The 23,305-nt window shown below is 45.3% G+C and overlaps 1 protein-coding gene across 3 annotated transcripts; it reads right to left on the reverse strand.

Annotated features, from left to right (window-relative positions):
* Nucleotides 1–47: 47 nt before the first annotated feature.
* On the reverse strand, nucleotides 48–21,524 carry PGLYRP2 (peptidoglycan recognition protein 2). Of its 3 annotated transcripts, none has more exons than XM_077262334.1 (6): nucleotides 21,150–21,524; nucleotides 14,073–14,150; nucleotides 13,180–13,986; nucleotides 11,735–11,945; nucleotides 2,259–2,556; nucleotides 48–135 (listed from the first exon to the last, which is right to left on the reverse strand). In XM_077262334.1, the coding sequence occupies exons 2-6, from the start codon at nucleotides 14,140–14,142 to the stop codon at nucleotides 112–114; spliced, it is 1,410 nt and encodes a 469-aa protein (XP_077118449.1). In that variant the 5' UTR covers nucleotides 14,143–14,150; nucleotides 21,150–21,524; the 3' UTR covers nucleotides 48–111. The 3 variants fall into 3 exon arrangements, with proteins under 3 accessions (XP_077118449.1, XP_077118447.1, XP_077118446.1); XM_077262332.1 differs by lacking the exon at nucleotides 21,150–21,524 and adding an exon at nucleotides 19,788–19,819; XM_077262331.1 differs by lacking the exon at nucleotides 21,150–21,524 and adding an exon at nucleotides 18,658–18,721.
* Between the last annotated feature and the right edge of the window lie 1,781 nt (nucleotides 21,525–23,305).

The following is a 23,305-nucleotide window of genomic DNA, read 5'->3' on the forward strand; positions in this document are numbered from 1 at the left end:
TAAGTGAGGATTGTGGTTATACGCAAATGAATTACAATACACGGAAGTCAAAATGATGTCAAGTTTTATTGGGTGCAGAGTAGGAGGGTTGATATCTTGATCTGTGATAAATTATTCTTTAGATTCTGTAGATTCCTAAAAATGCAATAGAATAAATGTTAGGTATCTTAAATAGTGGTCATGAAGGTTTATAGAGAAGCTTAAAGGGGTTTTCTAGTTTAGAAAGCCTAGATTTATATACTCTATTAAGCAAGGGATGTAAAAAAAACGAAATGGGTCCTCCTCTGAGTTTCTTCATGTCTATGTCAGTGGAGAGGTGGGTTAAAAAGCATTTGATTTTGTTATGCTTGAATTGGTTGGCTGGGTATAGTATAGGTATTTGATAACCTAGCGACATAATAGGTCAACAATAGCAAATTGGTGGGGGGGGGAGGGGGCGGGTCCGACTCCCTACAGCTGCTAAGAACAGCTTTTTTCAAAGTTTGGTGGCCACTTGGCAGCACCTCCACTCAAAGTGTTTACATCCGGCCTCTGCCAAAGCAAAAAACAGCTGATTGGTGGGGTCCCGGGTGTCGGACCCTCATCGATCTGATATTGATAGCCTATCCTGTACATAGGCCATCAAATATCTATGCCCAGACAACCCCTTTAATTTCACCTGTGATGACACTTTAGGGACATTCTAAACCTATTTTTATCAAAAAAATATGGCTGATTGGTGTGGAACCCAGCGGGCAGACACTATATGATCTGCTTATTGTTAGGGGACTCTCTTAAAAAGTATGTCTTGTCGTCTTGTTACACGGACAGAAACGTGTCCTAGAATCATAACAGGACAGGAGCCTTTGAGAATGTTCTGTAAAAAGCTCCACCGCTATGACCTTGAGATAACTTGGACATACAATCTATCTCCAGGTCACAGCAGCAGAGCTTCCCACCAAATGCTGCTCCTACAATACAACTTATATTTTAAAAACCTACCTTCCTAGACAAAATGAATGTGATTCACCTAATTAAAGATATTTATCAGTTTATTCATAATGACATTTTCTTTCATTCTTCTTTCTTTCCTTCCTATCTTCCTTTCTTCTTTTCTTTTCCTTTCCATTCTTTCCTTCCTTCCTCCTACTTTCCTATTCCTTCCTTCCTTTTCCCAGATAACCCTTTTTAACAGAGAAAGTCCCAAACCAAAAAAATCATTCTACAAGTTAAAACCCTAAAGCTATGTCCAGCATTTTTGAGACAAAAATTGATTTTATTGGAAGTCTTGTAGAAAGATAATGGAGCATTTAAACGGTGTTCCATAATAAAACCTAATTATAAGGGGCTCCCAGCAGCTTATATACCTGTAATATTCAATTCTGCTCAATAGGAGGAAAGATTCAGAGGGCTCACCCTTCATTTATACATATTCTCATCTATAAACTTTGCTATTACCGTTGATATAAATAATAAAGCTTCATATATTTTATCTGTGTAGACCTTATGGACCAATGATTGGTTCCAAACTCAGTTCATTGTGGTCCATTATTGTGTCCGACCATGGCCCTACTGGGGTACTCTTTAAGGTACCAACCGGTGTTGCCCATACTGCATTTCCACCAGACCTACAAAAAACATCTTTATCATCCACTCATGAGTGGGAAAAGAAGGTGGCAAGATTCTTGGTTTCCCAAAGGGCAGCCAAAAAGTTTCTCTCTTTGTCATAAGTTATAAATTGATGTCACCTTCCACCTGTCTGATGTCTCTGCTCTCATTGTCTATGGTTAGCTAAGGCTGTTCTGTGCTTTCTGGGATTTAAAGGGCTGCAGGAAACCATTAATTTCCACATCGTAGCCAAGATGTCTATGTGCAGGTGTAGATCCTTCTAATACAGGTCCAAAATACAGAAGGAGTCAGGAGAAAACTGTCTCCATTTCAGATTCTAGATTACTGGTTTAACAAAGGAAACTTTTAGGGAATCACATTAGATATTGAGAGGACTTGTACTTGACAATTTTAAAGGGAACCTATCTGGGCTAATCACTAACCTATCTGGGCTAGTCCTGTCTGGACGGATAAAACAAGTAATTTGGCTGTATAGGTTACACAACAATAAAAAATGATTCCAATGAGTCAGTGCTGAGAAATAAAAATGTAAAGCCACATATACAGTAAATTAGCCTGAAATTGGGGGCATATCTAAATATCCTACTGGATTTACACCCCCCCCCCCCCCCCAATGCACTTCTAGGTTTAGCTATAATTTTTTATATTACCTTGATAAAGTGCTCCCAGGTTGTAATCTCTTGGAACAAGGCATCTCCTGGGCACGTGGTGTTAACAACCTGACGATGACCTTGAATGGTATAGTTGGGCAAGATGTAACCGGATCTCACGGCACACTTCAAAAAGCCATCTTTAAGCAGTTGCAGTATTCGAGTATCAGGGACCAATGTTGTGAAATCTCCAATGAAGCTTATGCCATAACCAATAGAGTTGTGGCCCTTGGTGTGAGCCCCAACCCAGTGCCAGCCACGTCCTTCATACAGGTATCCATCAGAACCCACCACAAAGCTGGTGATAGTGAACAAAGAAGACAACTTGTATAAAAATTGTATTTACAATCCATAGCTATAAACTAACTATATAATAACGGTTTTTGAGTACTGTTTCCCCTTTTTCCCAGTCTGATCACGTCAGGGGTTAACTTTTCTCAGCCTCAGTCTGGTTTCAGGTGTTGCTATTTATCTCTGTTGCATCCTGCAGGTGGTGTCAGTTATAGTTCTGCCTACGGCGTGTGTGGCTGACTCTGGTATATCCTGATTTGTCCTGTTGCTTTAGCTTCCGGAACCCGTGTCTCTGTTTTTCCCCTGTTCCCGTCTTGACTCAGTATTTCCCTTTAGTGTTCAGACCCCCCCGGTTTTGACGGCTTGTATCCTGACCTATTTTTGTCTTCTTTCTTTGGCTTATCCGCTCCTGACTGTTACTGACCTTTTTGCTTGTCTCTGACTCTGTGTTTTGTATTTTCCTTTGGTACTGCGCTACTGACTATATAGAACCCGCTTGTTTGACTGTTCTGCTGCCACCTGTGGTAGCCTCACTGCTGCACTGCAGGTCAGCTCTGTTAAGGTGCAGACCTGCTTCCTCCCTACTGCTATCTAGGGAAGACTGCACCTACCTGCATTACAGCAGCATGACAATAACTAGCTATAAGCTATAAATACATTTTTTAAAACCCAAATAATTTACCTTTGGACACAAATTTATTTATGTCTTCTTATCTGTCTTGTAAAAGTTATATCTAGTAACCTTGACATCTAGGATTTTGACTACCTAAGAAGAGGGTTAATTCAAGTATCGTTATGTTAATATAATATCTCATCTTGTAGTGGTTGAATGAAACTATTCTTTAATTTATGAAATCTTTCCTGGTGATAGTAATATGTGAGATGACGAAGTAAGGAAGGCGTTCCAGCTCCATAAAATTCAAATGCTTTATTTCTCCATTAAAAATTGGTGTAGTACAAACAGTCCTTGCCTTAGCGCAAAAGTCCTTCCTTACTTCGTTATGTATATCCATCTTAGTCCAAGATAATGTTCCGTGCACCTGCCTGGATTGGTGAGCTGGCTGTGGCTTCTTATAGCCTTTTCTTTTTGCACAATATGTGAGATGAGCAGGACATAATTAGTTCCTGCTAGAGATGAACGGACCCATGGAAGTTCAGGTTCTGTTACCCGACCGAACGTTAGGCCAAGTTTGCTTTGGGTAAGAGAACTTGAAACTGAACCCACACCACATTGATATCATCGAGGACCCAAATTTTGGAGATGGAAAATTCTTTCTCTCTCACAACTTAGGTTCGATTTCAACTTCACAAATGAGGAACCTTTCACAAATGGTTTCTCTGTCTAGATCAGTTCTTGGACTACTGAACTACGAGTGGCTTCTGAGCTGGGAGTGAGCAGTGTAGTCTATAAATTGGGGCAATAATTATAGTTCCTGAATGGGGAATGAGCAATATAATCTCTAAGTTCCTATTGTTTCAGTTATGAGATCGGTACACCAGGTGCCTGCAATATTGAATTGGGTTTTACTACTGCAAATTGTCAGTCTCTCTTGCAGAAACTGCAACCAGAACTCCATGATTGTGGGTACAATGTTAGTAGCTCATCAAATTTGCCGTGCTGAAGTGTACTTCAAGTAGACCAGGAGGCCTATTCCACATTTCCACTAGTCCAATCTGTTTTTGAAGCCTCCTGTCACATGGCTGCTACTTATGTCTACTGTAGGAACCCCAAGCTCGAGTCACTTTTTCTCTGCTTTCAACCCACTATTAACACTACACATATTATCATGTCTCACAACTGACCCTATCCACTCCCTGTGCCTTGTTTAAAGGCCCCCATATGCAATAAATGGCCGTCAAACGAACAGTGCTTCAGCTGATCATTTGGCTGTCAGCCATCTTGGCCGCCTTTTCCATACAAAAGAGCGCTTGTTCGGCAGAGTGCTCCTGTGTTCTCTATGAGAAAGCTGTCAACAGACATCTCAGCCTGCGGTTTATCCCTCGATGAATCAGTTGGCAGTCTGAAATTGGACATGCCCAATCTACATCTTCCCTGACAATCAGTTGGTTACACCCCCTCCAGTGGATATTTTTGTGTTTTTATTTCTTTTTTATTTCTTTTTTAATTTGTAACCTCTTTTCTTTTTTGTATTATCAGCAGCATTCTTCATCCATGGGACCTGTTTTGATCTCTCCTTCCCTCTTTCCCGTTACATACTGCTGGCATCTGTCCGCTACTATCTGGGCCAATTAAAAAATATGTGGACGCTTCTTATGGACAAGAACCGGTTTTCCGGTGCCTGCTTTATACATATGGACACTCTTATATAACTCTTCTGCTTATTGCAGCATTACATGTGTATGATTGTATTTGCTTTTGTAGAAACAGAGCATATTATGATCTCCCCATATACAATGTTTCTGTCTCAATACGCTGTATATACAGTAGGATAGTTATTTTTACTAATTCTTAAATTTGTCATTATGGCAATGCTTGATATATGTATGTGCCATTCCATTAGTGTCCCTACATTCTAGCCATTTGTGTTGGGTCTTTACAGCTATTAGGTCCTTCTTTTTCTTTGCCAGCTTACTGCGGAACGCCCTCGTGTGGCTGTGCGCATCACCCTGCGTGCGGGCAGTCTTGGCGTGTGGGTGGGTGTCTATCTACCTTGGGCGCCGGTCCGGGACCTTCGTTCTGGACATGCGCACTCGGGCTGACGCCTGGCCTTCACTCCAGACTTTCCTGCCGCAGTGCGCATGCGCCGCTAGCGCCACTGCGATTGGTTGGTGCCGGACATGTGATAGGGGTCAGGGGAGGTTATTAGCAGGTCCTGGTCACCCCTTTCTACATCCCCTTGAGGAAGTGGCGGTTTAATGCCACGAAACGCGCGTCGGGGACTTTCCACCGGCGGGATTCCCTCCTTCCACCTCCCTCCTACACTGGTAAGCTTTTTCTGTTTACAGCTGCTGCTGCGGTATGGGGTATTTATTGATTTGGCATGGCGCACTTGCTGGCACTCATTCTGGCGCAGCAGTGACTACTCAGCTTACCGTGCAACTAATGCTGTGCACATGGAGCTGTCCTTTCTTGCTCCTTACGCAACTGTACCTGAGTACTAGGATGGTGTAGGGATGGTTGTTTTTCTCCCCCTTCTATGTGATTTTTCGTGTTACATGTGCATTTTATACTGTTGTCCATTTTTAACATTTATACTAATAAAGATTTTTGCTTATACATATCTTTACTATGTGGTCCTTGTTCTCCTCTTTTTGCGTACATTGTAAGGAGCTATAAAAAGGTCTCTGGGTATTTCCTACTATAGATACTGATTTCTCTACCCAGATTTTTGGAGATGACTTCGGAATTCCTGTTATTATTAACTGTTTCTGTCTGTTTCACAGCTCTCTCCGTTGTAACCATGGACTTTCGTGCACGTGATCGCACCTGGCGTGCACAACTTAATGAGGTGTTCCACGATAACACAGAAGGGGGTAATGATGGGCCCATCAGAGAGCTACAGGAGATTATAACACGCTTCAAGGAATTGCTGCGCAAAAGAACGCACATTTGGTGGAATCACGAATTTTTGGATAAATATATCCAAAAAAACCTCATCCCAAGGGGACTCCGCATTCAAGTCTTCCCCTCTTTCCCTATAGATGACGAGGAATTTAGGAGTAAATGGGAGGACTTGACTAATACTTTCTCTACCCAGATTTTTTGAGATGACTTCGGAATTCCTGTTATTATACCCCCATACACAGTAGAGCAGGGTTGCACTGGCCCACCAGAGAACCGGAGGATTCTCCGGTGGGCCCAGGCACTGACACCTGCTGGCATATTGGCCAGCAGCTACCTAGGGCCCTCACTGCTCCAGGGGCCCCCCAGCCAGTGGCATGTCACTAATAGTGGCACACCCAGCTGCTATGGGGCCCCTGAGTCAAGGGGGGCTCTCCTGGTGCCAGAGAGCAGTAGCTGGAGACAGGAGCCTGTCCCCGCTGCTAAAGAGAAATTAATATTCACGCTTCCCCATGCCCCCATGAGTGTGGAGAGGAGTGAATACCATTTCACTTTAATAGCGGGCAGCATTAGCCGCAGGCTGAAGCTAACACTGCCCGCTGTGCTGCTTGGGACCGGAGAGGAGCTGCAGGGATCCGATGCCGTCCTACTTCCTTCCAGCCTGCATGACACTTCCTGTCTGACTCAGCGCGGCTGGATGACATCATCATTCAGCGTGGCTGTTTCAGAGAGGAAGGTGCCAGGATGTGCTGTGGCTGCTTTGTGTGTGTGTGTGTGTGTGTGTGTGTGTGTATGTGTGTGTGAGAGAGTGGTGCAGTGCTGTCTGTGTGGTGCTGAATGTGTGATAGTGGTTTTGTGTGTGTGTTTATTGGAGATATTTGAGATTGGCAATGATGTGGGTGATGGGGAGAAGGCAATGATGGTAGGGGGAGGCAATGATGGTGGTGGAGGGAGGCAATGATGATGGTGGTGGGGGGAGGCAATGATGATGGTGGTGGAGGAGATAATGATGATGATGGTGGTGGGGAGGCAATGATGATGGTGGTGAGGGGAGGCAATGATCCAGGTGGTGGAATGGGCAATGATGATGGTGGTGGAGGAGGCAATGATGATGGTGGTGGGGGAGGCAATGATGATGATGGTGGTGGTGGGGGCAATGATGATGGTGGTGGGGGAGGCAATGATCCAGGTGGTGGAATGGGCAATGATGGGGTTGTGGGGGAGAAGGCAATGATGGTGGTGGGAGGATGCAATGATGATGGTGGTGTCCATTAACCTCCCTCTCTGCTTCTGTCTTCACCACCACCCAGCACAGCACTTCGGGATCTTCCGTAGTCTCCAACAGCAGCACCACTAAACAGTAAGCCAGAGTCTTATTCTTTAACCTGCGGTTCCGCGTCCTTTTCCCATTATTGGAGCTACTTGCGCCACTATGACCAATATTTAGCTTCTCTGCTTGCGGACGTCTTGTAACTACCACACAAGACTCTCTCTCTTCGTCCCGCTTACCTTCACAGCGCTGCTCCATCACTTGACTGTTAGATAACTCTGTACCATCTCTCTTGGCTTCCTGCCCCAGACCTCGTCTCTGGAGAATCGCTCACTCCTTCTAATGCTTTTCCTTGTCTCCACTCTGGATCACGCTATCATTATCCCGGTCTCCGTTCACTTTCGGGGACACTCAATCCATGGACTCTCTGCTGAGTACTCAGATCAAAAGTTTACTCTAGCTGCTGGCTGGGCCTTATCTGCCTTCCTAACAGAACTCCCTCTATTCATTCCCTTTAACCTCTCTTAACCATGGATACCTAAGGTTCTGCAATGCCCTGCACATGAGGAAAGAGACATAGCGAATCAGAAAAATTATACTACATTTCTAATTGGAGGTATTTGCTAATATAATTATTATTATTATTACACTTACTACAAATTGGGATTGGCTGGTCAGAACATAACTCATCACTAACAATAACACACATTACTAAACGCATTGCACATCAAAATACATTGCAACAATACACGAGTGTTCAAGGTGGAATGTGGGCAACACCTCCACCTCGAGCAGGATCAGGGTAACTCGGGGACTATACAAGGTATTTAACTCATTTTTTTTAGCAGGTAACAAGTCTTCTTTAATAAAAGGCAGTAAATAAATTATATGTACCAGATCCTACAAAAAAATAGGCCTTAATACTGTTGCATGAAATGCAAAATAAAAAAAAGAAATCTCTTCGCTGTATATAAATCCAGTCTTTTTAGTTAACTGGGCTGACACACCCTCTTGGCTAGCAAGACTAGATTTATATAGCGGAAAGAGGAGGTTGTATCTAAGGAATGGAGAGACGCAGGATTAAAAGAAAAACATCGCCGGATTCAGGAGAACAGTGGCATGACCGGCATCTAAGAAATTACGCATGTTTGGCAAATGACAGATGGTCTTTCAGAGCCAACTGGGGAAGCTTAATAAGGTCGACGAGCTTTTTTCCCTATTGCTGCCAGTCAGGGAAAAGACTGGCTGTGCCAAGATCTGTAGGAGTTGCCGACATGAGGACTGGCATGGACTGTGAGGAGCTTCTAATAGCAAGAGGTGCTGTAGACGATGTTATTTAGTGGCCAGACGGCCCAGGATTTATTTTTGCACTGTGGTCTATTGCTTTACTCTGCATGAAAATAATGAAGCTGGTTGTTCTTTGTCTCTTGTCTGCTACCTATGAAAATAATATACCACGCAAGGCATAGAAAGTGCTGCTGGAGACCTAAAATGTGGCAAAGGAAGGCTTCCTACCCAACAGCTACCCAACGCAGAGAGAGACGGGAGGCTGCACACGTGATATTGAGGGTAAGGCCCACTAGATGTGGATTGTTTGTCCACTTGCCATTTATTTCAGCACAACCCCAAGCGTGTGTATTCCTCACAGGTCTATTACAACAGTAACTCAAAGCTAAAAAGCTAAAAATCTTTAGCCACATAACTAAAAACACCACCTCAGACCTAAAAGGCTGTTGAGAGGTTTCTTCCACTTCCTGAGTAACCAGAGGGTAGGCCACTACACATCGATAACAAGGGGAGAGGAAAGTGTGCAGGTGGACACTAAGAACCAGGGTGAGAAAACGTAAGGCACAATCATAAAGGGGAGAGAGGGAAAACTAAGGAGAACCCAAAATAAATGAAACAAGAATAACTTCCCAGAACTCTAACTGATGTCAAAGGAAAAGGTGCTGGGAAGGTAGACAAACAGACACTCAGCAGGAATACATATGGTATTTGCCTAGCAGTGAAAGTCCCATTACTGCGGGGTTGGAACACCATAGCACAAATCCACCTACAAGTATAGCCAGCAAGCTAGTGCAGAGAAGGGTGAACATATAAAACCCCACCCAGAAAGTGATAGGGTAAACCAAAACGGGAAAATAAAAAACACCTGGAGAGGAACAAAAAAAGAAGGAAAAGCAAAGACAATAGAAACTATCATCATTTGGATAGGGAAGAAAGGGAAATAGCTTACCAGTCAGAGGAACCGACAACTCTGCAACAGGTCACCTGATCGAATCCCAAAACCGAGCTATGACATCAGATTACAGTCACCTACTAAAGTCTATGCTTCTTTCTCCACTTATGACTCACTTGTACTCCTCCCGCTGTCCTCTGAACTTACTATTCACTCTGAAAAACAGCTAAAATCTGTCTTGGTCAGAATTGCCCATTCACTGAAGGATCAGTTTACAGTCGCCTATTGAAGTCTATACTTTTTCTAGTTATGAGTTACTCGTACCCTTTCTCCTGCCTTCTGAAGTCACCATTCACTCTTAAAAACAGCTAAGATCTATCTTACGGAGGGAGAGGGCAGGTAGGAGGAGCAGAGTTAGAAAGAAGACCCACTGTTGCAACTCTGTTGTTGGATATCCCAGGGCCGGGTGCTCCTTCCCTGTCCCTAAGGCTAGGGGGTCCTAGCTATCCCTGTTTCCTGGACTACTTCTAATGATGAAGAAGCCAGGGCCACATACCTCCTGAATCTACCCTCTGTCTGCTCCATTCCCCCACCCAGGGAAGAGGGGAGTAGTAGAGTATGGAAATACACCAATTAGACTAACAAGGGAATACGAACAGGGATGAAAGAAAATAACAATCATATAAAAAAAAAGCACACACAAACGACAGAGGGAGACATCAGGGAGTGATGGATGGGAAAAACCAAAGTAGGAGAAGGAGAGGATTTGCACACAACCAAAACCTACCAACAGTCACAGATAAATCCACCAAACACCTTCTCAAACAACAACCACCAATTCCTGAACCATACAGCAATGAAGCTAATTCTGGCTTTTCCTGATTGCCAGAGTCCAGTCTATATAGGAGAGGGGAGTGGCCAACACTGAACATCTGAGCTCCTTAAGGCAGGAAAGCTTTCAGGAGCTCTCAACTGAGCAGATTACCCCCTGCACTGATAAAAGAAATTTACACCATTTAATATGAAGGTGAAGTGCTTCTAAGGCTACATTCACATTTTCGTTGTGCGGTGCAGCGTCGGCGACGCAACGCACAACGCAAATGTAAACGCATGCACAACGCAGCGTTTTGTGACGCATGCGTCCACTTTTGCATGGTTTTTGACGCAGAAAAAACTGCATCATGCATCGTCCTCTGAGCCCTGACGCATGCACCACAGTGACGCATGCGTCACAAAACGCAAGTGCAACGCATGTCCATGCGCCCCCCATGTTAAATATAGGGGCGCATGACGCATGCGTCGCCGCAGCTGCGCCTGATGCAACGCTAATGTGAACGTAGCCTAATCAGTGCAGTGGTAGGAGAAAACAGACGGCACAGTCTTCTGGCTTCTCTCTGTCATGGCAAGTGGCAACCCAGTGACACCCACACAGAAATGGTATTTCTGCTTTCTAGTAAGTGTTTTAATTCCCCCTCCGGGTTCAAATCATTGCTAGACTGTTCAGTACTGCTGTATGATGTTATGTCTACCATGCTGTTGCTGCTACTTCTGTACATCATCTACACAGACATAGGAGAGCAGGAATGTGTGTGCTTTGTGTGGGTTATCATTATAGCAGCCAGTAACTACCCACTAGCTCAGAGACAACTGAAAATCAGAGGCAGAATCTACAGAAGGGAAAACTGATAAAAATGAGAATACAAGTGATATAATGGCCAGAAATGACAAGTACACTTTAAAGAAATGTTCATGATAGTGATAATAAAAGAAATTGAATAAATGTACCACTATATTTGCTAAAACCTGGATATATAAGGACTATGGCCACTGTGAGTTGTCATTCAGGCTGCCATCACTTCCATTAGTGCTGTGACCACACTGCACAGTTCTAGAAACATGTGAAGGTGCTGGATGACATGACACTGTGGACCTGTTGATTAAATAGTGTCAATGTGGTTGTTCGCTGGTTAGCACTGTTGCTTTTCAGTATGTGTGAGTTATATAAGCAACATCAAAAAATAAAATTTCCACATACAGTAAAGAAGTTTTTGCACAGGAAAGTCTACAGTTTTTTTGTTATGCATACTAGTTTTTCACAGCAATATTTCCAGAGAATCCCTTTAAATAGTAATACCTTATGTCACGTGACACATAGCAATGTGCGCCTTCTAGAGGTCAAGGCATGAACAGCAGATGTGCTTCTTTCTCCTTACCTATAGCCAATGTCATCCCAGCCTCGATCCACCTGATGAAATCTCTGCATGCTGCGCATATCCTCTGTACATTCCTGGTAGGAGAGACAAGGCTGAGAGGGCTCATAGGTATGATGGATATAGACATGAGCCAAAGGGGGCTTTAGTAAAGTCGGGGTGCCTTTATATGGTTTGGCCTCCCACATGCAGCGAGGTATTACAGCAGGACAGTCTATAAAAAAAAGAAAACTTTTTTTATTAAAAAAAAACCACAGACTTTCTGTAAATCCCTGTTCACTCATATTTGTAATTTATGCACAACATTTACACCAAGAAAAGCTTTCATGCATTAGCTGCAACTGCCACTAGAGGGAGCATAAGAGCTAACTGCACTGTTTATAAACTGAATTCAATACTATCTCAGTATGCAGGAGGCTCCCTCTAGTGGTGGATGCATGTAGTCACCATGTTATCTCCTAAACCCTTCACGGCCATTCGTTTTTTCTTCCTCTTTTTCCAAGAGCCATAAGTTCGATAACTCATATATTAATCTGTTGATATAGCTATACAAGGTCTTGATTTTTAGCGGGGTGAGATGTAGTTTTCAATGACAAAATTAATGTGACTAAATAATGTACTGAAAAGTAGGAAAAAATGCCATGTGTGGTGAAGTGGTAAGTACAGGTCGGTACAATTTCAATGATGCAAACGTGAATAAATTTAGAAGTTTGTAAATATAATTTTTTTTTTTTTTTTAAAGTTGATTTGTGTCTCCATTTTCTGAGACTCCTAATGTTTTAATATCTCCAGCCATGGAGCCGTGTGATAGTTTTATTTTATGCTGCGGGAGCTGTTGTTTTTATTGATGACATTTTGGAGTGCTTTTTATTGTATTTTTTGTGAGTGATGTACAGGTTTAAAAAAAAAAAGGTAATTCTGGCATTTTCTGTTTTATGGTGTTTACTGTATGGTTGATTAATTTTATGTTTTCATCGACCATTATTATTATTTCTTTATTTTGACTTTTTTAAATATATTTTTTAATGCTTTTTTTTTAACTTTATTTTTCAGTCCCCTTAGAGAGAACACACTTGAAACTGCAAATGTTGGCTGCTTGTCATTGATGTACCACAGTATTGCGGTATGTAGGGAAACTGGTGGTTTCATATGAAGCGCAGCCCATGTCTGTGCTTCACAGGAGTATTAAGATGTTATCCATTGAAGCCTTCAGCTGGCCACTAGCTCCCATGGCAATGTATTGGCACCCTGAGATTGCGTTGCAGGAAGCCAATGGATAGACAAAATGGCACTACTTAAATATTCCTGACAGATATTGTCAGTGACACTTAAGGGGTTAACAGCAGTCTGATCGTTGTGGCTAGAGGCGGTTGTCGATTCTATAACAGATCTCATTCATCGAGCTTGTTAGCTTCTAGCTAATTTTTCCTAAAAATGTGATTTATTACCTAGGAACTGCTGTGCAAACTGTTTAGCTGCTTCAGAAGCGATGGCGCTGAACTGCTCGTCTGCCATAGGATGTAAGTTTTGGTTTTCGGCATGCTCCTTATAGCAGATCATTCCTCTAAGTATTTCATCGGCTAGCTGTCCCTGGGTTATCAGATCCTGGAAGTCCTGTCTCCGGAACGCACTCTTTGCTGGCCGCCCATAATAGTATGACTGAAGTAAGGAGCTCATCTTCTGGGTCTCGTTGATCAGGATCTTTCTCAGCAGGTTGCCATCCAAGGCACCATTGATATGTGCCAATGTCAGGTCATGTTTGGAAGGGGCCGCTTGTAGCTGGAAGGTTTGGGGTGTGGAGATGGAATCCCAGCATCCATTTAGAAAATCTAGCGGGGTTTCCTGGGACATTTCAGAATTAGCAAAACTCAATGCTAAAGACATGGCTAGGGATGTAGGATGTCTACTTTGGTCGCCTAGTTTTGAGCTTGGCTCTTGATGATCTTCTCCCTGTAGATTCTCCAATTTACACTCAACTTTCCACCCCCAGAGCATGGCACCAAGAAGGGGTCTTATGGCCACTGTGCTTCCATCAGGGGCCAGGACAACTCCACTTTCCTGCCAGACGTCATCTTTTAATGCCATGACCGTATGAGTCAGGAAAGCATGGGTTAGGGACACTTGATGAGCATTAAGGCTGGGGGAACTGGATGGTGAAATCAGGAGCTGAGCCAGATGCTGGGGTGAAGATTCTGCCATTGTGGTCTCCAGCTCCTTTATAAAACCAAGAAAAGTGTCCATACTCATGACATGACCTAAGGAAAGAAAACCGAGAATTAAATCATTGCGCATTGACCATATAAAGGGCTGCGGTGTCTGAAAATGTGTTTATATTAATTACCATTTGGAGGATCTGATGAAAAACACATAGGAAGTACGGAGAAAAAGAGAAGGTACAAGATGTCCATCATTGCATCACCTGCGGGATAAAGAAAACATATATTTACATCTTCAGGCCTCTTTCACACTTGCGTCGTGTGACGTACATCGCAATCCGTCGTTTTGGTAGAAAAACGGATCCTGCAAATGTGCCCGCAGGATGCTTTTTTTTTCCATAGACTTGTATTGCCGATGAATTGCGACGTATGGCCACACGTCGCGTCCGTCGTTAACTGGATCCGTTGGTATTTGGCGGAGCGTTGTAGCGAAAAAACGTTCAAGTGAACGTTTTTTTCGTACTTCGCGTCCGCCATTTTCTACCGAAACTCTGCCCCCTCCTCCCCGGACTTTAGACTGGGCAGCGGATGCGTTGAAAAACTGCATCCGCTGCCCACGTCGTGCCACATTTTCACAACGTGCGTCGGTACGTCGGCCCAACGCATAGCGACGGACCCGTATCGATGCTAGTGTGAAAGTAGCCTCACATCATCATTAAATGGGCTGCCGCCCTAACAACTTACAATACATGGAGAAAAGCATTGGACACGTCTTAATCATTGCATTCAGGTTTGTCACTCAGCCACATTGCTCCTAGTATATAATATCCGACTCCTCGTCACCTGATGTGCAACACTCAGCCCCTCACTCCCTGGTGTATAACATTCAGCCCCTTGACCCCCGGTGTATAACATCTGGCCCCTTGCCTTCCAGTGCATAACATCTGGCCCCTTGACCTCCAGTCTATAACATCTGGCCCCTCGTTCTCCAGTGTATAACATCTAGCCCCTCGCCCCCTGGTGTACAATATCCGGCCCATCAACCCTGGTGTATAACATCCGGTTCTCCGCCCCCAATGTATAACATCCAGCCCCTTGCCCCTGGTATATAACATCAGGCTCCTCGAACCCAGTATATAACATCTGTCCCCCCATCACCAGTGTATAACATCCAGCCTCTCACCCCCCCAGAGTATAACATCTGGCCCCCTCACCCTCACTGTGTAACATCCAACCCCTCACCCTCGGTGTATAACATCCGGACCCTCACTCTCTGGTGCATAACATCCAGGGCCTCGCCCCCCAGTGTACAACATCTGGCCCCTCACCCTCGGTGTATAACATCTGGCCCCTCGCCCTCGGTGTATAACATCCAGCCCCTCGCCCTCGGTGTATAACATCCGGCCCCTCGCCTTCGGTGTATAACATCCAGCCCCTCGCCCTCGGTGTATAACATCCGGCCCCTCGCCCTCGGTGTATAACATCCAGCCCCTCGCCCTCGGTGTATAACATCTGGCCCCTCGCCCTCGGTGTATAACATCCGGCCCCTCGCCCTCGGTGTATAACATCCAGCCCCTCGCCCTCGGTGTATAACATCCGGCCCCTCGCCCTCGGTGTATAACATCTGGCCCCTCACCCTCGGTGTATAACATCCGGCCCCTCGCCCTCGGTGTATAACAACTGACCTCTCACCCTCGGTGTATAACATCCAGCCCCTCGCCCTCGGTGAATAACATATGACTCCCTTGCCCTTGGTGTATAACATCTGGCCCCTCAGTGTATAACATCTGGCACATCGCCCTCGGTGTATAACATCTGGCCCCTCACCCTCCATATATAACATTCGGCCCCTCGCCCTCGGTGTATAACATCTGGCCCCTCGCCCTCGGTGTATAACATCCGGCCCCTCGCCCTCGGTGTATAACATCTGGCCCCTCACCCTCGGTGTATAACATCCGGCCCCTCGCCCTCGGTGTATAACAACTGACCTCTCACCCTCGGTGTATAACATCCAGCCCCTCGCCCTCGGTGAATAACATATGACTCCCTTGCCCTTGGTGTATAACATCTGGCCCCTCAGTGTATAACATCTGGCACATCGCCCTCGGTGTATAACATCTGGCCCCTCACCCTCCATATATAACATTCGGCCCCTCGCCCTCGGTGTATAACATCTGGCCTCTCGCCCTCGGTGTATAACATCTGGCCCCTCGCCAGGTTCGGACTGGCCCACAGGGGAACAGGGGAATCCCCCAGTGGGCCCCTGTACAGATCTAGGCCCCAATCTTACTGTATGGGCAGTACTTGTCATAATTTACTTGCTTCTCTCTGTACAGAAAAAAGCAGCATCCCATCATTCATTAACCAAACTACCCAGTTTATTATTATATAGAGATATATGTAATATTTGTATGCAGGTGAAAAGTGGACCCCCAAAGTCAATGTTACGGGTGGGCCTTTGGCATCCCAGTCCGACACTGCCCCTCACCCTCGCTGTATAACATCTGGCCCCTCGCCCTTGGTGTATAACATCTGGCCCCTCGCCCTCGGTGCATAACATCCAGCCCCTCACCCTCGCTGTATAACATCCGGCCCCTCACCCTTGGTGTATAACATCTGGCCCCTCACCCTCGGTGCATAAAATCAAGCCCCTCACCCTCGGTGTATAACATCCGGCCCCTCACCCTTGGTGTATAACATCTTGCCCCTCGCCCTCGGTGTATAATATCCGGCCCCTTGCCCTCGGTGTATAACATCTGGCCCCTGGGTGTATAACATCCGGCCCCTCGCCCTCGGTGTATAACATCTGGCCCCTCGCTCTTGGTGCATAACATCCGGCCCCTCGCCCTCGCTGTATAACATCCGGCCCCTCGCGCTTGGTGTATAACATCTTGCCCCTCGCCCTCGGTGTATAATATCCTGCCCCTTGCCCTCGGTGTATAGCATCTGGCCCCTCGGTGTATAACATCCGGCCCCTCGCCCTCGGTATATAACATCCGGCCCCTTGCCCTCGGTGTATAACATCCGGCCCCTCGGTGTATAACATCCGGCCCCTCGCCCTCGGTGTAAAACATCCGGCCCCTCGCCCTCGGTGTATAACATCCGGCCCCTCGCACTTGGTGTATAACATCTTGCCCCTCGCCCTCGGTGTATAATATCCTGCCCCTTGCCCTCGGTGTATAGCATCTGGCCCCTCGGTGTATAACTTCTGGCCCCTCGCCCTCGGTGTATAACATCTGGCCCCTCGGTGTATAACATCCGGCCCCTTGCCCTCGGTGTATAGCATCTGGCCCCTCGGTGTATAACTTCTGGCCCCTCGCCCTCGGTGTATAACATCTGGCCCCTCTGTGTATAACATCCGGCCCCTCGCCCTCGGTGTATAACATCTGGCCCCAACCATGCCATCTGCAGTTATTAATTTGACAGAATAGCCGGTAGTACAGATCTCACTGATACCAGATCTCACTTCTGACGCCATATTGAAGTCAGATCATGACATGTCTTCCTCCTAAATCTTCCCCCACCACCTGTGAGAGATATTATTGAGAAGTGGAAGGAACCGCAGCGACTCAGCCATGAAGTGGAGACCACGTAAGTTCACAGAGCGGGGTCACCGAGTGCTGATGAGCAGAAGACAGAGAAGTCACCAACACTCTGCTCCATAGCAGCAGAGTCCATACCTCTTCTGGTATGAACAACAGCACAAACACTGTGCCCCTCCTAGGAGCTTCATTGGATGGGTTTCCATGACCATGCAGCTGCATGCAGCCTTACATCACCAAGGACAATGTTGAGCGTCAGATGGAGTGGTGTAAAGCTACCACCACTGGACTCTGGAGCAGTGGAAATGTGTTTTGTGCAGTGACGGATCACACTTCTCAACCTGGCATCTGATGGATGAGTCTGGGTCTACCAGGAGAACGTTACCTGCCTGTCTGCATTGTGCAATTATTTTTCATGGCTAATTCTAGGAGTCTTCATACCAGTGAAAGGAAGTCTTAATCCTTCAGCATACAAGACATTTTGGGCAACTGATGCTCCCATCTTTGTGGAAGCAGCTTGGGGAAGAACATTTTCTGTTCCCCATGACTGTGTCCAGTGAAAATTTCAAGGTCCATAAAGGCATGGTTGGGGGAGTTTGGTGAGGAACAACCTGACCGGCCGCACAGAGCCCGGACCTCATCCCCATCCAATACCTTTAGGAAAGACTAGAGCGGAGATTACGAGCTCGGCCTGTCCCCAACATCAATGTCTGACCTCACAGATCCTCTTCTGGATGAATGGCTAAAAATTCCCAACAGACAAAAATTTTCTCATGAGTGGACAACTTATAATTAGGAATCCCCTTATAGGTTTTTTGAAAATGAGTTTTATAAACCGGAAATCCTTCGATTTAAATGAGCAGAATGTTTACAGCAGCAGAACACTTACTTGAAAGTGGGCGGAGATAGAACAATCAATAACCAATCAGATGACGGTAATGATAGCAGCAGGAGATGAGAGTGCTGATCTTGTGGCAGGCAGTGACCTGTCCACTCTATATAATAGTATAGGCTTATAATTAATAGGGCAGTGTCACAGACGGAGGATATTGTAACATAAGGAAGAAAGTCCATTACAGCTACTAACCTGTCTGGAAAGTTATACTTTCACTTCTGAACAACAAAAAAAAGAACTACAATATCTACTAATTAAATATATAAAATCATTGGGTCCTATTGTCAACCCCATCCGAAGCAAATATCATAGAGAACAAACTAAACAACTTGCCTGGTTAAGCGTCACCTGGGGACAGGTAAGAACAACCGTCACGCCGGCTTATTACTTCCTCTATGGGAGGGGAAAATATTCCAAATATGTTTAACCCTGCGAGGGTCAGAGAGAAATCTCAGCCATAAACCATCACATGAGAGGACTTTTGAAGGACAATCCTATCATCTGAAAAGTCATAAAGTTCAAATGGATCTACTTGTATTGATATACAGTATTATTTTAGAACCCCCTTCCCCCCTGGGATTGGTTTGGTATGGCCCTGAGGTTGCATAATACCGTCTGCCAAGAAGTCACCTGATGGGTGGTGGACGCTTCATGTAGGTGATTGTCTACTCAGATCACTTGATTAGTTACATTGTATCCTTGTGTATCTAAGGACAGTCGGATAATCTTATCAACCAAAGAGACAGCATCTTGTATGGAGACCTCCCAAAGCCGGTGTCTTCTACAGACTTCCACCGCAGCAAGTGATAATATAGAGTCACCACCATTGTGTTCTGGCCCGCCTGTAACCCGTGATAATCCCCAGTCTACATCCAGGACATGGAGCCTCTGAGGCCAGAGCTCCACTAATTATCTCTCATTAATAGAAGTATCCGGGTGATAGTTTTGACATTTTGCACAGTGAATATGGTCTGCAGGAGCTAGTTGTGTCCATCGCTCGGCTTTCTCTACCAGTCCCATATATATAGAGCAGAGATCGGACATGCGCACTAGTCCTCCATTCAGATGGGGGGATATAAGGGTCTTCATTCTGCTGATCAGTGAGGCTCTCAGCGGACGGCCCCCTACCGATCTTGAAGTTATCACCTAACCCATGGATAGGTGACAACGTTCTCTATGGACTGAGCACTCCCAGGATCCAGCGGTGTCATTTGAAGCTCATGGACCCCAAAGCAAAATCTATGACAAGGTCCCAAACTATCATGGGTCAGTAATAGTATTGGTCTTCTCATAGGGACCATTTGAGCCCTTTAGGCTATGTTCCCGCAATGTTATTTTATCACGGTTTTGACGCTACGCATTTTTGCTGCTTCAGACATGCAGCGTTTTACAGTTCCAGCAAAGTTGATGGGATTTATAGAGGTCTCATGCCCGCTGTTCTTTTTAATGCAGCGTAAACTGACCTGTGGTGCGGGTTTGAAATCCACAGCGTGTCAATTTCCCTTCCGGGTATGCTGAGTATTATGTGCGGAATTTCCCCACAGACTTGTGTTAGGTGTGGAAATTCTGCAGGGAAAGACACACATGCGTTCAACGAGCGTTTCCGAGGCAGAAACACATTATGTAATCCGCACCTAAGTATATCAATAAAGTTTCGTCAAAACAAAAAAAAAATGCTCATAGCAAGTCAGCATTTCTGCTACATACAGGTGATATGATCATCGTCTCTATGTAGCAGAGCCGATCGGGTTATGGCAGCTTCCAGTATCCCATGGAGGCTATTGAAGCATGCCAAAAGTAAAAGACAATGTTTTTAAAAATATAAAAAAAATTAAAGAAAAATAAAAGTTCTCATCACCCCCTTTCGCCCCATTCAAATAAAACAATAAAATTAAAATCAAACCTGCACATATTTGGTATCGCCGTGTTCAGAATCGCCCGATCTATCAATAAAAAAAGGATTAACCTGATCGCTAAACGGCGTAGCGAGAAAAAAAGTCAAAACGCCAGAATTACGTTTTTTTGGTCGAAGCGACATTGCATTAAAATGCGATAACGGGCGATTAAAAAATCGTATCTGCACCAGTATGGTATCATTAAAAAGGTCAGCTCGGCACGCAAAAAATAAGCCCTAACCCAATCCCAGATCATGAAAAATGGAGACACTACGGGTATCGGAAAATGGCGCAAATTTATTTTTGTTTTAACAAAGTTTGGAATTTTTTTCACCACTTAGATAAAAAATAACCTAGACATGTTTGGTGTCTATGAACTCGTATTAACCTGGAGAATCATAACGGCAGGTCAGTTTTAGCATTCAGTGAACATGTTAAAAAAAAAAAAAACAACTTTGGCATTGCACTTTTTTTGCAACTTCACCACACTTGGAATTTTTCCCCATTTTCCAGTACACGATATGTTAAAATCAATGATGTCATTCAAAAGTACAACTCATCCTGCAAAAAAAAATAACCCCCTCACATGGCCATAAATAAAAAAAGTGATGGCTCTGAGAAGAAGGGGAGAAAAAAAAAACGCAAAAATGAAAATACCTCCGGGGATTAAGGGGTTAAGTTTGTTTCAAATTCGTTATTAAGAATCTCATGGTGCCGTTGAAGTGGACGAGGGCAAGGCCGCCCATGTATATCCATGATCTGGCTCAGCAAAACTTCCACACTCAGATTCCATTTTAACAAACATATCTTTACTGTTATACATTTTCATTAACACAGCGGAACACAATAATAAACAACACAAAATATGCCTATCCACAGAAATAACGTGTAATAACAAACTATCCCTCACTGTCCCTATCCACACGTTACCAGTTCCTTTGCTCCAGGAGGTTATCTTCCCACGTCGCAGGCCTGTCTGTCACTGCAGGGAGACGCTCCAGCCGAGGAGAAAACAACAGGGAGTAAACAAAATTCCGTCTCTCAGGTCGAGACTGTAATCCTTGGGGTTCAGCAGGTAAAGGTGGGGTGTTCGGCCTCTCAACAGAGGACCCGCTTACAGTTCATGAGCTCCAGGATCTGTGAAGATGTCACCGCTGAGTGCTCCGCAGTGTGGGAGCTGGGAACAATCTGGATGTCAGCTTCCAAGAGAGGGGAATCGTCCAGGCAAACTCCTATGTCGCATCTACAGGAGGGCACCAGCATGCACAGACTTCTCTCTGCACAGAGAAGTTTCCCGGGCTCTCCTTCTTCTCTCCCTCCTTCCTGGTCACATGACATAACAGGGGGGAGCTTAGCCAATACAGTTTGTTTCTCTGTAATCACATTCGGCATAGGTATAACTTCTGGCCACACGGGGGCAGTGTCTGTCACAGATTCTTCTATGTCAATGATAACAGAACAGTCAGAGCCGGCCAGCTCATTACACCTTCATGAAGGTTCATCGGCTGGCTCACACTGAACTGAGCGTGGGAACAGCTGGCAGTGACCGGCGGTAACCTCTATGGCGTTACCGCTCATCACTGAAGCTGCGCTCAAGCTCAGCTCAGTGTGTCCTGGATTCATAGCTGAGCAGTCGCATCATGCCATGTTTTTGTCACCTCAGCTGAATGATTTACAGCTACTAGCCAGGCTGAGTACATGTGGGGGTTGCCTGGTTGCTAGGGAATCCCCACATGTACTCAGCCTGTCTAGTAGCTGTAAATCATTCAGCTGAGGTGACGAAAACAATATCTCCGAACACTAACAAACACTTGGAGACCACCCGAGCGTGCTCTGGAAAACCCGAGCAACGAGTATACTCGCTCATCACTAGCCTCTACATTACTAAGCCCTTGATGGGCTTGATGTCAGCGGCCATAAAACAGCTGACATCAACCACAACCCTATTACCCCAATTGCCACCACACCAGGACAAGTAGGAAGAGCGAGGCTAATCGGCAGTTTTGGCGCATCTTGTGAATGTGCCACTTCTGGGGAGGCTGAGGGCTGATGTTGGTAGCCTAGTAGGGGGGGGGGGCAATATCCCTGGCCCCTTCCCAGGCTAATAATATCAGCACACGGCTGTCTGTTTAGCTTTTGCGGGTTAGAAATTATGTCCTATTTTTTCGGGGGTCCCCCATAAACTAACCAGTAAAGGCTAAGTATACAGCTGTGAGTTGTTATTAACCTTTTGGGATATTGTCCCCTTCCCAGGTTAGTAACATCAGCCCCCAGCTGTCGGCTTTTCCCTTGCTGGTTATGAAAATCGCGCTGGAGCCCACATTTTTTAATTTATTTGTGTACGATGTACACAGTGGGGGCTGAATACAACTCCCATCATTGTCACCTGGTCGCACTGACCTCAGGGAGACCAGGCGACACTGATGAGAGCTGCCTTCAGCACCGGCGCCTGGGAACAGCACAATCTGTACAGCTTTTCCCAGGTACGTGTCACACTGATACAGCACACGGATCCCACGCGTATGTAACACACGGACACGGACAGCTCCGGCACCAGAAATAACAGGACGTGTGAAGAAGGCGTTAATCGGCACCGCTCCTTGGTTGGGTCAGGGAAACGTGATAAGAAACACACAAAATAAAACCCATCTGATGTCCTGAACACAGAAAAATGATGAAAAACACAGGAAGCCTGATGGGAAAATAATTGAGCAAAAGTTTTACCAGTAAGTAATGACTAAAAAGATTAATTACTATTTAAAGGATTGAATTTATCACCCTCGTCATCAGCCTATCAGCCTCACCCATGATAACCTGAGCCACATTAATGAGCAAGCGTAATTAATATTCATATTAACACGCCAATCACAACTTAGAGGGCGGGACTTGTGGTCATGATCATTTCGCTAATCTACGGGCTATTAACTAGAATGGGCGTGGTCTGCCGCGAGTAAACACGCCAATCACAGGCAAGAGGTCTGTAGACCGGCTCCCTTCTCATGACGTCACCGCCGCCCAATTTTTTTTTTTCTTGGCGGAGCTTTGGAAGTGACGTGTCAGGGGGGCGGGGCAGGTGTCTTGGTCAT

This window comes from Ranitomeya variabilis, chromosome 5 (assembly GCF_051348905.1).
Source record: "Ranitomeya variabilis isolate aRanVar5 chromosome 5, aRanVar5.hap1, whole genome shotgun sequence".
Classification (NCBI taxonomy): domain Eukaryota; kingdom Metazoa; phylum Chordata; class Amphibia; order Anura; family Dendrobatidae; genus Ranitomeya; species Ranitomeya variabilis.

Bases quoted from the DNA above. Each gene is read 5' to 3' on its own strand.
- PGLYRP2 (XM_077262334.1), bottom strand. From the start codon at position 14,142: ATGATGGACATCTTGTACCTTCTCTTTTTCTCCGTACTTCCTATGTGT. The intron at 13,987-14,072 runs GTAATTAATATA...TTCTTTCCTTAG, and splicing joins TTCATCAGATCCTCCAAATG to GTCATGTCATGAGTATGGAC. The intron at 2,557-11,734 runs GTAAGGAGAAAG...CACTATCACCAG, and splicing joins TGGGATGACATTGGCTATAG to CTTTGTGGTGGGTTCTGATG.